General features: G+C 46.7%; 1 protein-coding gene across 4 annotated transcripts in view; it reads right to left on the reverse strand.

Annotated features, from left to right (window-relative positions):
• GBF1 (golgi brefeldin A resistant guanine nucleotide exchange factor 1) overlaps positions 1 to 17,241 on the reverse strand; it is a 152,359-nt gene that overhangs the window by 128,737 nt on the left and 6,381 nt on the right. For all 4 annotated transcript variants that reach the window (XM_087702642.1, XM_087702641.1, XM_087702640.1 and 1 more), the window contains exon 3: positions 8,721 to 8,787. In XM_087702642.1, the coding sequence (XP_087558768.1) occupies positions 8,721 to 8,787 (67 nt within the window). The remainder of the gene's footprint in view (positions 1 to 8,720; positions 8,788 to 17,241) is intronic.

Below are 17,241 nucleotides of genomic sequence, written 5' to 3' on the forward strand. Positions count from 1 at the left end.
ATATCAAGAACGGCACAAGATTTGGGTTTGGCTATTCTAAAGAAAAGAAGAATTAGGGGTGGCATGCGAGTAGTATTCCAGTATTTATGGCGCTGCCACAAAGAAGAGGTCAAATTATTCTCCAAAGCACCAGAAGGCAGGACAAGAAACAATAGTTGGAAACTAATCAAAGAGAGAAGCAACCTGGGATAAAGAAAAAACTTCCTAATAGTGAGGACAATTAACTAGTGGAACAAGCTCCATCACTGGATGCTTTTAAGAAGAGTCTAGACCAGTGTTTTTCAACCTTTTTTGTGCAAAGGCACACTTTTTTCATGAAAAAAATCACGAGGCACACCACCATTAGAAAATGTTTAAAAAAATTAACTCTGTGCCTATATTGACTACTAAGAGAAGTATTTTCCCACGGCACACCTTACACTATGTCACGGCACACTAGTGTGTCATGGCACAGTGGTTGAAAAACACTGGTCTAGACAGTCACTTATCTAAAATGGTATAGGTCCGTGATGGCGAATCTATGGCACGTGTGCCACAAGTGGCACGTGGAGCCATATTTGCTGGCACACAAGCCGTCAGCTCTGGCACACATATGCACACCGGCCACCTGATTTTCGCCCTTCTGGAGGACCAGGGGAGGTCATTTTTGCCCTCCCAGGCTTCAGGAAAGTCTCTGGAGCCTGGGGAGGGTGAAAAAAGGCCCAATTAGCCAAAGTTTGTTTCTGCTCTGAGTTTTTTCATAACTGAACGCATGATTTTCACATGTTCATCCAGGATTTCAGAGTAAATAAGAATGTCATCCAGGAAACTAAAACCACCTTGTAAACATGCTCATGCAGCACCTCATTTATCAACTTCATTAATACAACTGGTGCCCCCCGCAGCCTGAATGGGAGCAGCCCAAACTGGAAACAGCCCAAAGGGGAATTGAAGGCAGTTTTCCACTCGTCCCCTTCGTTAATTCAAACTCTGTAGTAAGCTTCTCTCAAGTCTAGCTTAGTGAAGATTTTCCCTTTGGCCAGATGAGCGAGCATGTCCTTCATGAGGGGTAATGGGTAAACATTTTCTATGCAAATGGCATTGAGATTTTTGTAGTCAACAGACAAACGAAGAGAGCCATCTTTTTTTTTCTTGAAACACCACCACCAGCAAACAGCTACCCATGGCCTAGCTGGTTGATGAACCCCTGTTTTAAGTTTTTATCAATAAACTTTTGCAATTCCTCCAGCTCACATGAGGTTATCGAGTAAATCTTTGGCTTAAGAGACTCACCCCTGGAAGGATTTCTATACTGTAGTCCGTGGGATGATGGGGTGGGAGCACATCGGAAGCCTTTTCACTGAACACCTCCCAGAGGTCCCAATATTCCTTAGGGATTTTCTCCTCCCCAGCAATGCTTTCACTCACTGAAGCTGCCAATTCCTTCATGGCTTTATCTATGCAGGGGGTTTATTTATGCAGGCAGATGCACAGCAACCCCTTCCATCAATTCACATGAGGGTTCCATTTTTGTAGCCAGGGTAATCCAAGTATGAGGGGCCACTCCATCCCGGGGGCTACAATAAAACTCAAAGTCTCTCAGTGATCCCCCATCCACATTTCAACAGGTTCTATCACAAAGTGGGCTCCCCCCCCCATAGTTACTGACCCACCCAGCTGGTAAAACGCTATGGGCACTTTCATTGCCCTCAGTCTCAGTCCCATTTTTTCCACCACCTCTGAGCTAATCACACTAATCATGCTAGTCCAAAAGGGCTAGCATTTTCCCTTGAGTACCAGTTGAAGGCACCTTTAACTCCACTGGAATGGTCATAGGTCCCAATGACTTAAAAAGGGGCCATCATCAGTGTTGGTTTCACTGTCCACTGGAAGAGTAAACTCAATGACTTCCACATTGAGTTTCAGAGCTGTTTCACATTTTTTTTTCTACGGGCTTCTCTGTTCTCTTTCCTCCAGCCGAGGTTGGTTTAGAGCCAAACTTGGTGAAGCAATCAATAGCTCGGTGCCCTCCTTTCTGCATCTGAAGCATGCTGTTGACCCAGTCTTGGCTTTGGCAGCTCTAGGGGCCTCTTTTGAGGCAGAGGAGGAAGGCTTGCTCCAGCTGCCGCCCCCCTGGTGCCGGTTTCTGGCCAGATCAATTTCCACATCCGCTGCCAACACATACCAGTGCTGAAGGTCTCGAGAAACAGTGTTGGTAGACATCCTCATTAAGGCCCACACCCGCATGTGGCAAGCCAGCTCGCAAAACTCCTGGGTTAGGGATTTCATCCTGGTCCTAGCCATACACTTAGCTAGGGGGTCTTTGAAACGTGCCCGGAGGGCCATCATAAACACATCATAATCCCTTAGCTGTGGGGAATCCTCATTATGAAGGCCCACCATCCATTCAGCTGCGGTCCCTTCCAGGGCCATGGTGACGCATCTAACTTTTGCTGCTTCTGAAGCAAAGTCCTCCCCATACTCCTGCATGTAATTCCAGAGTTGGGCTAAGAAGAATTCAGAGCGTTGGGATCCCTTCCGTATTTTACCCCTAGTGGAGGAATCTTTGGAATTCGGTGCCTCTGGGGGACTATCCCTCCACGGGGGGAGGGGGGGCTGCCGCTGCCGCTTGAGCTCCAGAATTTCTTTGCTTACCTGATTTCCAGCTCCATTGTGTTTCTCACTACCCTGTGCAGGGAAACGAAAGTTTATGTGGGACTAAAAAAATGTTCAATCAATTCCAACTTCTCGCATAAGAAAAGGATTGCACAAAGTTGGGATTGTGTGAAATTTTTTTTAGCACCACACAAACTTTTCTTTCCCTGCACACGATGGCAAGAAACGCAATGGAGCTGGAAATCAGGTAGGAAAAGAAACGCTTGGGGAATTTGCAGAAAGCGAGGGCATCTGGGCGGTGGTGGATGGGGAAAGCTTCGTGGCGTGGCACAGCATTCAGCCAATGGTAAGGTGACCAGATTTTCAGATTGGTAAAGAGGGACACCTTTGACCGGGGGGGGGGGAGGGAGCTGGCCGCGGCGGTTACTCCCAGCCCGCGGCCTCGCTAGGGACGTCTGGTCACCTTAATTATACACATCCTCTCTCTCTCTATCCATCCATCCATCCGTCTGTCTATCTGCCTGCCTATCTGTCTATCTAGTTATGGTATCCCTCTCCCTCTTTCCCCCTCTCTTTCTCCATCCATCTATCTGCCTGCCTACCTATCTCTCTCTCTTTCTCTCTATCCATCCGTCTATCTGCCTATCTGTCTATGTAGTTATGGTCTGTCTGTCTGTCTGTCTGTCTCTCTCTCTCTCTCTCTCTCCCTCCCTCCCTCCCTCCCTCCCTCCCTCTCCCTCCCTCATCTCATTATCATCTATCTCAGTGTTTCTCCACCTTGAAGACTTGAAAGTATGTGGACTTCAACTCCCAGAATTCTGGGAGTTGAAGTCCACACACTTTCAAGTCTCCAAGGTGGAGAAACACTGATCTATCTAATTAATATAATTATTTCTCCCTCTCTTTTTCACTCTCTCTCCAGCGCACACATGCAAATGCATAGGGCAGCCCACCTCACACACAGGTAACTCCGGGCGGCTTACAACATTATGATGCACGTCTCCCCATAGCAGAGGAGATGGGGAAGGCAGGGGCCCGGAGATCACCCGGGGGATGCCGAGGATGCCCCAACTCAGCCCCTCTTCCCGCTCCAATCATGTGCCGCTACTTCCTCCGAGCACGGCGCTTTACTCACTCCTCGGAGCGTTCGCAACTTCGCTCCTTCCAATTTTTCGGCCCGGGAGGCGTGCCGGGCTCCACCTACCCCGGGCCCCCATTGGTCCAGTGGGCCAAAGAACGCGAGAGGGGTGCGGTTGGGAGGGGAAAGCGCTTGGCGCAAAGAAGGACTTTCTTCCAACCAGCGGAACCCCCTGGCGCAATTGGGCTGCGATCGGTGGCCGTCCTTGCTACAATCTGCGCCGCCTGCCACATCAGCGGAATCTAATTCAAGAGATCTTAATCTTGACAGCGTTGTTGGGATCTGCGGTGAAGAAATTACTTTAATCAGTGTGGTAAAGTTCTTTCTTTCGCTCGCCCGAGCTCTGATGAGGGGGAAAGAGAGGACTTTTCTTACGCCCGCATCAGAGCTGGGGCGGGGGAGAAAGGACTTTACCCCATTGATTAAAGTAATTTTACCCGCAGATCCCAACAACGCTGTCAAGATTAAGATCTCTTGAATTAGATTCCGGCTGATGCGGCAGGGGCTGTGCTGGCGGGGACGGGCGGAGGGGACGGGACTTGGAGTCCTACAATCTTGGCGAGTGGGGAGTCCCATCCCACCCCGCCCGTCCCCGCCAGCGCAGCCGGGCTGCAATCGGAGGTCATCCCTGCTACAATCCGTGCCGCCCGCCTCATCAGCGGAATCTAATTCAAGAGATCTTAATCTTGACAGCGTTGTTGGGATCTGCGGGTGAAATTACTTTAAGGAAAGTCCTCTCTTTCCCCCTCATCAGAGCTCGGGCGAGTGAAAGAAAGAACTTTACCCCACCGATTAAAGTAATTTCTTCACCGCAGATCCCAACAACGCTGTCAAGATTAAGATCTCTTGAATTAGATTTCAGCTGATGTGGCAGGGGCTGCGCTGGCGGGGATGGGCGGAGGGGATGGGACTTGGAGTCCTACGATCTTGGCGAGTGGGGAGTCCCATCCCACCCCGCCCGTCCCCGCCAGCGCAGCCGGGCTGCAATCAGAGGTCATCCCTGCTACAATCCGCGCCGCCCGCCTCATCAGCGGAATCTAATTTAAGAGATCTTAATCTTGACAGCGTTGTTGGGATCTGCGGGTGAAATTACTTTAATCAATGGGGTAAAGTCCTTTCTCCCCCCCCCCCCCAGCTCTGATGCGGGCGTAAGGAAAGTCCTCTCTTTCCCCCTCATCAGAGCTCGGGCGAGCGAAAGAAAAAACTTTACCCCATCGATTAAAGTAATTTCTTCACCGCAGATCCCAACAACGCTGTCAAGATTAAGATCTCTTGAATTAGATTCCGGCTGATGTGGCAGGGGCTGCGCTGGCGGGGACGGGCGGAGGGCATGGGACTTGGAGTCCTACGATCTTGGTGAGTGGGGAGTCCCATCCCACCCTCCCCGTCCCCACCAGCGCAGCCAGGCTGCAATCGGTGGTCATCCCTGCACCGCCCACCTCATCAGCGGAATCTAATTCAAGAGATCTTAATCTTGACAGCGTTGTTGGGATCTGCGGTGAAGAAATTACTTTAATCAGTGGGGTAAAGTTCTTTCTTTCGCTCGCCGGAGCTCTGATGAGGGGGAAAGAGAGGACTTTCCTTACGCCCGCATCAGAGCTGGGGGGCGGGGGAGAGAGAAAGGACTTTACCCCATTGATTAAAGCAATTTCACCTGCAGATCCCAACAACGCTGTCAAGATTAAGATCTCTTGAATTAGATTCCGGCTGATGCGGCGGGCGGCGCGGATTGCAGCAGGGACGCCCGCCGATCGCAGCCCGATTGCGCCAGGGGCTGCGCTGGCGGGGACGGGCGGAGGGGATGGGACTTGGAGTCCTACGATCTTGGTGAGTGGGGATTCCTGCGATGGGATTTGGAGTCTGATGCCCCTGGCGATTGGGGGTTCCGCTGGTTGGAAGAAAGTCCTTCGCGCCAAGCGCTTTTCCCTCCCAACCACACCTGGGGGACACAGGAAAAGGCGCCCGCTCGCCAGTCCGCCCGCCCACCCTTGGGCTCCCGGGGCAGCGCCTTCCTTCGCGCCTTGCGGAGTTTCTCGCACACAGGACAGGCGCGACCTGGGAGACACAGGGAAAACTCCACAGGGCGCGAAGGAAGCAGCGTGGCAGCAGCAGAGCTGGGAAGGTGCTGCCCCCGGAGCCCAAGGGTGAGCGGGCTGGGACGGGCTGGCGAGCGGGCGCCTTTCTCACACACAGGGAAGGGGAGGAGGGCGGCGGCAGCTGTTTCACTAACCCCGCGCAGGTTACTAAAGGCCCTCAGCAGCAGTAGCAGCAGCAGCAGCAGCAGCAGTCGACAATGACGACGACGACTTCGCGCAACAGTCCTTGGGGGCGCTGCGGAAGCCCTGCCAAAGCGCCCCTTTCCCAGCTCGGAGCGGGATGAGCAGCGAGCGGAGCCTTGTTTAAAACGACGGCCGGGGCCGCTCGTTCGCTCCGCCGCTCTTGCGTGGAGGTCTACTGCCATTCTTCTGAGGAGGCAAAGGGGTGGGAAGGGCGCGAAGGAACCAGCGCGGCGGCGCTTGGCGAGTGGGCGCCTTTCTCCCACACAGGGAAGGGGAGGAGAGCGGCGGCAGCTGTTTCACTAACCCCGCGCAGGTTACTAATTCCCGGTTTACTCACCAGTGAAGCAGCAAAACAAAGCAAACGGCCGCGAAGGCGAAATGAAATGGAGACTCATGCGGCATGCTAAGCAGACTCCAGCCAATCAGTGAGCTGGCTGGGATGGAAAACTTTAAGCACGCCGCGTTTTCCATCCCAGCCAGCTCACTGATTGGCTGGAGTCCAGGCCAATCAGTGAGCGGCAGGCTGGGCTGGCTTAGATTTTTAATGTAGATAGAATAGATGCGGAACGGAACGAGCGAGCTAGCGGCAGTTGATGATTGGCGGGGGAGCCAGCGAGCGCCAAAATAAAGCGGGGTTTTTTGAGAAGCAGGCGGGATGCGGGAAAAATGATGAAAAGTCGTTCCTGTCCCGCCAAATGCGGGATGTCTGGTCACCCTAGCCAATGGATTGACCGGTACAAAGTAAGGAGACGGCTTTCCTTCTCTTCTCCCTGCTTCCCCACCTTCCCTCGTGCTAGCTGCTCCATTTCCCATTTCTACATTGCAGTGCAGCACCCAAGATCCACTTTGATGGGGGGGAAGATAATTTGCCTGGCGAAACTAACCCCATTGTCTCCCCTACATTGGGCTCAGTAGCAGCTTCAATCGGGTCGCTCTGTCAGTGGCGAACAAAACAGCCATCAAGCTGCACCTCCTCCTGCCACCAAGCGCGCCCAGTCTTGTGTGGCTTTCCTTCGCTCGTGCTATTTCCTGCCATTTCCTGCTTGCCACTGAATGCTGGCTGAATATGCCTCACCCCATCTCCTCCCAGGCCTCTTGCTGATGGCTTCCAGGCACTTCTTCTCCTTGTAGCACTGACCTCCTTGGCTTTTGAAATTCAGCACCGCTTCTCCGGCTGCCTAGCCCGAGCAGTTGATGGATGCTGGATTTCAAAAGCCAAGGAGATGGAAAGCAACTTTTCAAAGCAAAGGAGGCAAGGGAGGGAACTGCAGGATTAAACGTAAGTTAAAAGGAATCTCGTGATAAAAATCGCCACCAACTTTCCTAAAGCGATTTGAAACAATCCCGAGGGTGGGATGGGGTGCTATATTGAAGTTTCTAAAGTGCGCGTGCTCACACCCACAAACCGCATTGACAGGCCACACTCCACCATATCATTTTAGCTATGCTGGTGCAAAAGGGCTGGTTGCCATGGTGACGGGATGGGGAAAAGGACGCGGAACTGAGGGCACTTGCAGCCATGACTGGCATTCTGTGCGATTGGCTGAATCGGGAAGTGAAGCTTCTCCAAGGAAGCGGGGTGTCATTGCTTTGAGGTGCCAGGGAAGGGAGGGTTCCATGGCAGACTCCTCCAATAGGAGGAAGCATTCATTTAAAAAAAAATTCAACTCATCTCAAAACAGATTGTGTTTTTTCCCTTGTAACTGAGCCTCGCTTCCTTCAATCAGGGTGGGAGAAAAGCACCACAGTACATGACAATTTAGATATGCTCAGAGGCACTGAGGTCTCCATCATGCTGTTTTGGGGGTTTTGCTTCTGCCACAGCCTTGGAGAACGGGTGTCTGAGTTGACACTGCTGTCTGCCTTTTATCTGCTGCAGGGGTACATTTTTTTTTTTTAATAGATTGGAAAATAATATGAGGGACTCTTGAGGAGAAAGCCCTGCACATTTGTGATGTTGGAATGGATTATATGTCAACTCCTAGTGACCCTATAGATTTTAAGTGTTGGAATTAAGTATTTGCTTGTGGTGACTGAGAGCAAACAGTATTTAATGGCAGTACGTTAGAAGTACCTTAGAATAGAAAACAACTATTTTTGGTGACAAAGCTTTATGAAAATAAAAATATTGCACTCTGTTTCCACACAGTTACTTTGTACTGTATTTTCCAATTATATAAATAAGCTTGTGTGATAACTTTTCCTACAAACTGTTCATGTTGACTATTTTGATAAGCTCAATGAATTTGCAGAAAGGGTTCTCTGAGAAGAGTGGATTTGCAATATTAAAAAAGAAGACAGAGAATGGTGATTTAATGACTGATCTATATGCTCTACCAATTATCTGAGGCCTGGAGTCCTCATTTGTACCACCCAGAGGGTCAATGTATGCTTGTATATACCTCGCTAGTTGCTTGGCAATTTATCTACTCCATCAATATTTATATATTCTTCAAAATATGTTTAAACTTTTTTTTAATGGGAAGCTGACTTGCCACAAAGCAAAACACCATTGTAAATGAAAGATAACCATCTTACATAAAACTTATCAAAATCCAATAAAACAATTGTGAATAATCTTTTTTCTCTCAAAATCTGCTTTTTCACAAGATGAGAGGAGATATTCTTATATTAGGATTATTTTCCCTGAGTATCTGCACTGCACATACATCCTACTTCACAGTATTATTTTTAATTTTAGGACTTACCAGTTACATTGTTCAAAACTTCTTTCAAAACACTGAAGCTGTGCAATAGGGGATCACGTTCTTCATCCTAAACATATGAATATATTGTTATATATTTAAAGCTAAATCCTCAAAAGAGAAAATGAAGATTTTAATCTCTTCAATGGCACATTATACAAAGGTATGACTATAAAACCATTTTTTTTCTGAATATTAGCAATTTGCTGTTCTTATTTTTGAAGAAAATGTTTTTTGTAGGAGAGGACAATATATGATACAACTTTAAACTTCAGATGTTTCTACACTACAGAACAATACACTTGAATAGAGCATGGGAAACAGACAGGGTCAACTAGAGATCCTAATCCAGGGAAACAAAGTGATGCATTAGCCATCGCTAGACTTGTTGGGATGAAAACATGGATGACAACAATGTATTCAAAACAAACATATCCAAAAGAAAGGATATTACATTCCTAAAGAAAACACGCATGTGCACAGAAATTTAACAATTGGACCATGAAAATCTTGTCAAAAGTGTTTAGCTAAGAATAAAAAGAGAAACAAAACTAATACATTCAGGTGAGGCAGTGGTGAAATTCAATTTTTTTCCCTAACGGTTCTGTAGGCGTGGCTTGGTGGGCATGGCAGGGGGACGATACTGCAAAATCTCCATTTCACACACACCCCGCCACTCCTGGGGGAAGGATATTGCAAAATCTCCGTTCCCACCCAACTCTGGGGCCAGCCATAGGTGGTATTTGCCAGTTCTCTGAACTACTCAAAATTTCCACTACCAGTTCTCCAGAACCTGTCAGAACCTGCTGAATTTCACCCCTGAGGTGAGGGTTTCTTTTTCACAGACTATATGAGCAAGCAAAAATATAAATGACGTCTTCCTGCATCCCATTAGTCCTTTGGAGGCATATAACTGGAATAATGAGAGATTTCAATTATCCTGATATCTGCTGAGCACTTAATTTGGTCAAGAATCTAAGGTCCAATAAAATCTGATGATCAAGTGATAGTGTTTTCTACTGGTCCAAAGGAATATCAGATCATGCTCTAGTGACTGCTAAATTGAAATCTGAAAACTCAATTAACTCTAACATTTGAATTAATAAATTAAATTTCATTTGTGTAATATTAAAACACTTTTTTTAAATGAAAGAAATCTATGTTTATCACCTGTTCGGAACTCTTTTAAGGCATACATTTGTGGATGCATGACAACTTTTGCTTCAGAAATCTAGACTTATTATTCTAGAGCAGGGTTGTCAAACTCAAGGTCTGCAGGCCATTTCCCGCCCGCAGTGAGATCAGATCCAGCCTGCACAGCCATCTTGGAAACTGTAAAGGACCAGCCTGCGTCACTTCAGCCTGACTCATGCCATTCCAGCGGGCGGATGCATGCATAGGAGGCAGGCACTCATGCACACAGGCTGTTTGCTGCCGCCGCCGCCGCCACCATGTGCAGGATAACAAAAGTAGTCTGTGGAACTAAGGTAAAAAAATAGTTCAGGCCTTCCAACATCACGAGACCTTTTCTTTTCATGAGAAGTTGGAAGGTCTGAACTATTTTTTTACCATAGTCCAGGGGTGTCAAACTCGATTTCACTGCGGGCTAGATCAGCATTGTGGTTGTCCTCCTAGGGCCGGGGGGGGGGGGGGAAGCAAGGGCATGGGTGGGGTAGTCGCAACTGATAGGGTGTGGCCCAGGGATGTGGGCAGCTTGATATTGTTCCCATGGGTGGTGTTCATATGGGTGGTGCCTGTGGGGGCCGGACGGGATTGGGGAGAAAATCCAACGGTCTCTAGTAGGTGGGTCAGGGAGTGGGAGGCTCATCCCGCGGGTTGAGATGAGGTGAGGCAGGGGATGAGGCAGCTACAGCTGGTGTCCCTTCAGCTGCTTTCGGCACCACTCAGTTTCCTATCCCACCCCCAACAGGTGGTCTGGTGGGGGGGTGGAGGGGGGGATTGGTGGTGGTGGGGATTGGTGGGAGAGATTGCCTTCCACCTTTGTTGCTGCACCATGAATGGTGATCGAATATCCCTCAAGCCACTGTCAAAGTAAATCCCGGGCACTGCGCTACAATGGACAGACAAAAAGCACAGCTGAGTGAGAAGTGCCCCACCAGCCAGGCACTGAAGTACCACCACTGCACCAGAGAAAGAGAGAGCACAAGAGAGCGATCTGATCCAACGTGTGTGCGCGCGCATGCACGCAGAGGGAGGGGGGGAGAGGGGGAGAGAGGGAGGGAGGGAGGGGGAGAGAGAGAGAGAGAGAGAGAGAGAGAGAGAGAGAGAACGAGAACGAGAACGAGAACGAGAACTTCAGAGAGTTATACCAGGGCTGGCAATGGTGTGCTTCAGTGTCTGGCTGGCAGAGCACTTTTCACTCAGCTGCTCTTTCTTCTCCCTGCTCCTCGTTCTCTTTCAGACAAAAGCTGTGTTTTTCCTCTGTCCATTGCAGCGCGGTGCCCAGGATTTACTTTCACAGCACCGGGGCTTGGGGAATGGTCAATCCCAATGGGGGTCGGGCGGTAAACCAAGTGGTGCCGAAAGCAGCTTTCTCTCTCTCACAGACACACAGAGAGGATGGAACAGATTGTTCTCTCGCTCTCTCACCTACCTCATGGCAGCAGCACCAACCATACTCTCCATGGCGGCCTGCACTGCTTCTTCCTCTACTCCCACCTCACTTCATTCGCCTTAGTTCTTTGCCACTTCTTCTCCTTGCTTGCAGCCGTAACAGAGCAGGACGATGAAAGTACAGCAGCCACAAAGCAAGGTGGGGGGGATGGAAGATGAAGCAAGGCAGAGGGTGCAGAGCTGCCCCACCCACTGGCTTATCTGAGGGCCTCGCAGCCAGGCCACCAACTCCAGAAGCCCTGTCCAGGACACTGCATGGCTGCCAGCCTGCTTCTCCTTGCTCACTGCCGCAATGGAGCAAGAGACTGAACAACCACATATGGGGCCCTGGATGGGGCTGCGGAAGCAGATGAGCCAGTTGTCAGGATGTTGATGATGGCATGGGCCAGGCCAAAGTGATGTGAGCCAGCACTTTACAGTTTCCAGGATGGCTGCGTGGACCAGATTTGACCTCATCGCGGGCCTTGAGTTTGACACCCCTGTACTACAATAATATTCTGGAAGTGGTTAATGGACCTCTTCCAGTGTGTCTCTTGCTCCCTTCTTCCCATCTTGTCAATCTTAACTCAATTTTATTGTTAATATTTCTTGTTTTAATGCTTTAATGTTTTATCGTGTGGGTTTTTACAATTGTAAGCCACCTAGAGTCCCTTTGGGTGAGATGAGTGGCACATAGGTTTAGTACATAAAAAAGAAATAAATAAAAATAAGAATAAACTAGGGTAAGTACACAAATGGAATAGTTCTTGAAATGAACTAAGAAAAAATACAGAGAATCTAGTGATAAAGCTGGAAACTTACTAGCCTACCAGCTGAAGTAACATCTAAAACACTATTTCAAAAATCCAGTCCAACATCTGTCAGTTATAAACAATACAGAGCCGAGGTGGCGCAGTGGTTAAATGCAGCACTGCAGGCTACTTCAGCTGACTGCAGTTCTGCAGTTTGGCTGTTCAAATCTCACTGGCTCAGGGTTGACTCAGCCTTCCATCCTTCCGAGGTGGGTAAAATGAGGACCCGGATTGTTGTTGGGGGCAATATGCTGACTCTGTAAACTGCTAAGAGAGGGCTGAAAGCCCTATGAAGCGGTATATAAGTCTAACTGCTATTGCTATTGCTAATACTGTTAAACATATAGATCAGCAGTCCACAACCTTCGCGGCTTGGAAGTACAGGCGGGTAAGAGAGAGAACTGGGCCATACAAGCGGCAGGCTGGTGCATGCATATACACAGCTCGACTTGCATGAGTGGCCAGCTAGTGCACACACAGCTCAACTTGTGTGTGTGCGCAAGCCCACCACTTTTGCAAACTGAACTGCATGTGCATGCTCCAGCCTACCACTTATGCAAGTTGAGCTGCGCATGCACATGTGCGCCAGCCAGCCACTCATGCAGCCCAGTTACAAATAAGCCAGGCCCAGTAAAGAGCTGTGGCCCGGGGGTTAGGGACTCCTGATATAGATAATACCTAATTATATACATCTGATTCCTTTGTAACCTTTAAGCAAATTGTAAAATTTTGAGGAGCTATAGAATTTCTCAAGCATATATAAGTCATCTGGTCCAACCATTCTCCTTATACAAAATTCAAGATAACATTCAGTATTCATGTCCATTATATGAATCATGATATGGCTATATTAACATCTTGCCCTTTACAGTACAGAAGGGAAGAAATTAAATTCACAGATTTTCTGGATAAACATCTAAACTGAACAGCGGGGGCAGAGAATTAATTGATACAGAACATTTCTGTCCCCAGCAATCTAAAATTCATAGGGGTATCAGTGCATGTAACATAGATGTTTGTGCAGGTAAGATTATCACCCCTGCTGTCAAGCAAAACCAAGTATTTAATCATGAGTGCCATACCATGTGTCAAACAGGTGGCAAGAAAGTAGGGGCAGTCAGGCACAACATTATATAGGCAGTAAACACAGGGTCACTCAAAATGGACTCAAATGTCTATACACCAATGCACAGAGTATGAGGAATAAATAGGGTGAATTAGAAATTCAAGTAAATGTGGCAGATATATCATTGCTATTACAGAAACTTGGTGGGACGAAACCCACAAATGGAACATACAGCTAGAAGGATTTAAATTATTTAAAAGAAATAGACCAAATAAAAGAGGAGGTGGAGTTGCACTATATATAAGAAATAACTACACCGAAACCCAAAGACCAGCTGGCTAGTGTGCATGTGTGTGCCAGCCAGCTGATCTTTGCATGCATCGGAGCACTGGAAACCTGAAAACCAGCTGGATGGCGCACACATGCCTTTTTTTCAGGCTGTATTCAGGCCATTTTTGGCTGTTTTCTGGTGCTCCAGCACCCGTGAAGACTAGCTGGCCAGCACACATGTGGGTGCCAAAAAGTAGAAGAGCAGCTGGCAACGGCACGCATGCCCACAAATAGGGCTCTGCGTGCCACCTCTGGCATGCATGCCATAGGTTCACCATCACGGGTCTATACTATAGATCACCCAACCAAACAGAGGAAGTAGATGAACTTTTTGCTAGTCAGCTAACTAAGGTATGTAGGAAGCACACCACAATAGTAATGGGGGATTTTAACTACCCTGACATCAACTGGGAAACAAACTCTGCACCAAGGGGAAGATCCAACAGGTTCCTAACAAACCTATCAAGACAACTTTGTTTCCCAAAAAGTAGAGAAGGGAACAAGGGGATCAGCCATATTGGACTTAATTCTCACTAACAGAGAGGAAATGATAGAAGGTGTTGAAGCTACAGGAACCTTGGGGGCAAGTGATCATGTAATACTGGAATTCAACATTATACAAACACAAGTAGTAGAACAAAGTCAAACTAGAGTCTTGGACTTTAAGAGAGCTAATTTCAATAAACTTAAGAGAGAGAGCTTGGGAAGGATTCCATAGTTGGAATCTTCAAGGAGAAAACAACTCAAGAAAAACAAAAGGCAAAGGTATGTGGTACCTTGCTCAATAGTAGTAACTGTGAGAGGGATCATGGAGTCCTAGTGGACAACCATTTAAATATGAGCCAGCAGTGTGCTGCAGCTGCCAAAAAAGCCAACACAGTTCTAGGCTGCATAAACAGAGGGATAGAATCAACATCACATCAAGTGTTAATACCACTTTATAATGCGTTGGTAAGGCCACACTTGGAATACTGCATTCAGTTTTGGCCACCACGATGTAAAAAAAATGTGGAGACCCTAGAAAGAGTGCAGAGAAGAGCAACAAAGATGGTTAGGAGATGGAGGCTAAAACATACGAAGAACAGTTGCAGAAACTGGGCATGTCTACTTTAATGTAAAGAAGGACTAGAGGAGACATGATAGCAGTGTTCCAATATCTCAGGGGTTGCCACAAAGAAGAGGAAGTCAAACTATTCTCCAAAACACCTGAGGGTAGAACAAGAAGCAATGTGGAAACTAATCAAGGAGAGAAGCAACTTAGAGCTGAGGAGAAATTTCCTGACAGAACAATTAATCAGTGGAACAACTTGCCTCCAGAAGTTGTGAATGCTCCAGCACTGGAGTTTTTAAGATGATGTTGGATAACCACTTGTCTGAAGTGGTGTAGCGTTTCCTGCCTATGCAGAGGGCTGGACTAAAAGACTTCCAAGGTCCCCTCCAACTCTGTTATTCCAGTCCACACGTACTTTCTATAATAGCTAACTCATATGCTCATGCCACTACATAGTTGTAGTTAGTGCTTGTTGTTAGTCTGAGGATAATTATATTTTAGCCTGGAACCTTAATATCTCTTAGAAGAATTGCATTTTTACACTGCCATTATTTTACACAACAAAATATTGTCTTAATTTTATTAGTAAGTAGAAAAAGTTGTAATATAGGAAAAAAGTTATAATATGCTACATTCTGACATACTAAGGGTATTTTGGACAACTTTAACAACACCTCAGGTTACTGAGGTTGTGTGAAGTCATACTGTTTCAGTTGAATAGCTACATAAAACCTACATTGCATTCAGACCTCCTTCACTTTTGTCAATTTTGTTATGCTGCAGTTTGATTATTCGGTTGTTGAAATTCATTTTTTTCTCATGAATCTACATTCAGTACCCCATAATGACAAAGTGAAAACAGAATTTTAGAAATATCTATAAATTTATTGAAAAGAAAAACCTGAAATATCACATTGGCCTAAGTATTCAGACCCTTTGCAACAACATATGAAATTTAGCTCAGAAGCCTCCTATTTCTCTTGATCACTGTTGACATGTTTTGACACCTTAATTGGAGTCCACCTGTGGTAAATTAAATTGATTGGACAGGATTTGGAAAGGCACATATCTCTCTATAGAAGGCATCACAGCTGACAATGCACACTGTAGCAGACCAAAACCCATGAGATCAAAGAAAGTTTTCCACTTAATCCCTTTTTCTGATTCTAATGCGGTAGTAAGACCAACTTTGTGAAAATCCTCCCCTTTGCCAAATGGGCTAGCATATCCTTCATGAGGGGAAGGGAGTACATATTTTCCATGCAAACAGTGTTCAGAGATCTATAATCGATGCAGAGACCATATTTTTTTCTCTAAACAGAACTGGGGCGGCCACCTGACACTGCCTGCGGAGCTCAAAGACAGGATTATTGCAAGGCACAGATCTGGGAAAAGCTACAATAAAATTTCTGCTGCACTGAAAATTCCTAACAGCACAGTGGCCTCCATAATTCTCAAACAAAAGTAGTTTGGCACAAGCAGGACTCTTCCAAAAGCTGGTTGCCCTGTCAAACTGAACAATCGGGGGAGAAGAGAGGTAACCAAGACCTCAAGGATCACTCTGACTGATCTCCAGTGATACTGTGTGGAGATGGGATAGTTTCTAAAGGACAACTATCATAGTAGCCCTCCATCAATCTGGGCTTTATGGCACAGTGGCTAGATGGAAGCCTCTCCTCAGTAAAAAACACATGAAAGTGGGCTTAGTTTGTTCCTCACTATCGGAGAGTTCCTCAGGTGCTTTTTTGCGAACTCCAAGTGGGCTTTCAAGAAATCGGAAGAGCAGCTCCCCGGCAATGTTCCCTCTAATTTTTTTTCAGTGTGAGCGGAAAAGTATAGTGTTTGAGCGGCACATTTTCATGCCTGAGCACCTGAATTTTTTTCACAGATGTCACCTAAGACAACAACGAAATCAATGTTATTTGAAACTCAAAGTTATGTTTATTCAAGGTACCCGCTTAATTAAAAGTGTTATATAATATCAGTATCACTTAACAACGGTCCTGCTTAGCAACCAAAATGTTGGCTCAGAAACTCTGGCATTGAAGCACGCAAGTCTTAAAGCTGTCAAGTTACAAGACCTTTTCACCCCTAACCCTTTAGGAAAAAAAAACCCAGGAGTCTTCAAACCTGACAGCTTTAAGCCTTGTGGACTTCAACTCCCAGAATTCCTCCTCCAGTCATGTTGCAGCAACGTCATCTGCGTGTATCTGCTCCATCTTCGTTTTTTTTCACAGGAGACAGGGCTGCTGCTGAAGATGCCAACGAGCCCCCACCGCCACTAGAATATGCATTTGTTTAGCATGACATAGAACAGTCTTTCAACCAGAAGTATGGAATAAAAGAGAGACTGATAAATATTAAAAAAAATAAAACCAAAAAGCAGCTATTTATTTGAGTTCTAGATAAACATTTAGTTCAGATTTAATAGTGTTTCAGAGATGTGGCTGTCAGCTATTTGTGTATGTATGTTATTATTATGGAAGGTTAGATGAGATTTCACCAACATTATTCACCCTGATTAATGCATTCATTCTAATAATCGAGTCTGACTCTGAATTACAAATCTATGTCTGAAGAATCTGGGTTAAGTTTTGGATTGGAAATTTGGGGAACATGAAAGTTTATGCATAATTTTTGTAATTTTTTCAT

Source organism: Thamnophis sirtalis, unplaced genomic scaffold (genome assembly GCF_051295495.1).
Source record: "Thamnophis sirtalis isolate CommonGarterSnake01/CBP01778 unplaced genomic scaffold, rThaSir2_p1.2 scaffold_15, whole genome shotgun sequence".
NCBI lineage: Eukaryota > Metazoa > Chordata > Lepidosauria > Squamata > Natricidae > Thamnophis > Thamnophis sirtalis.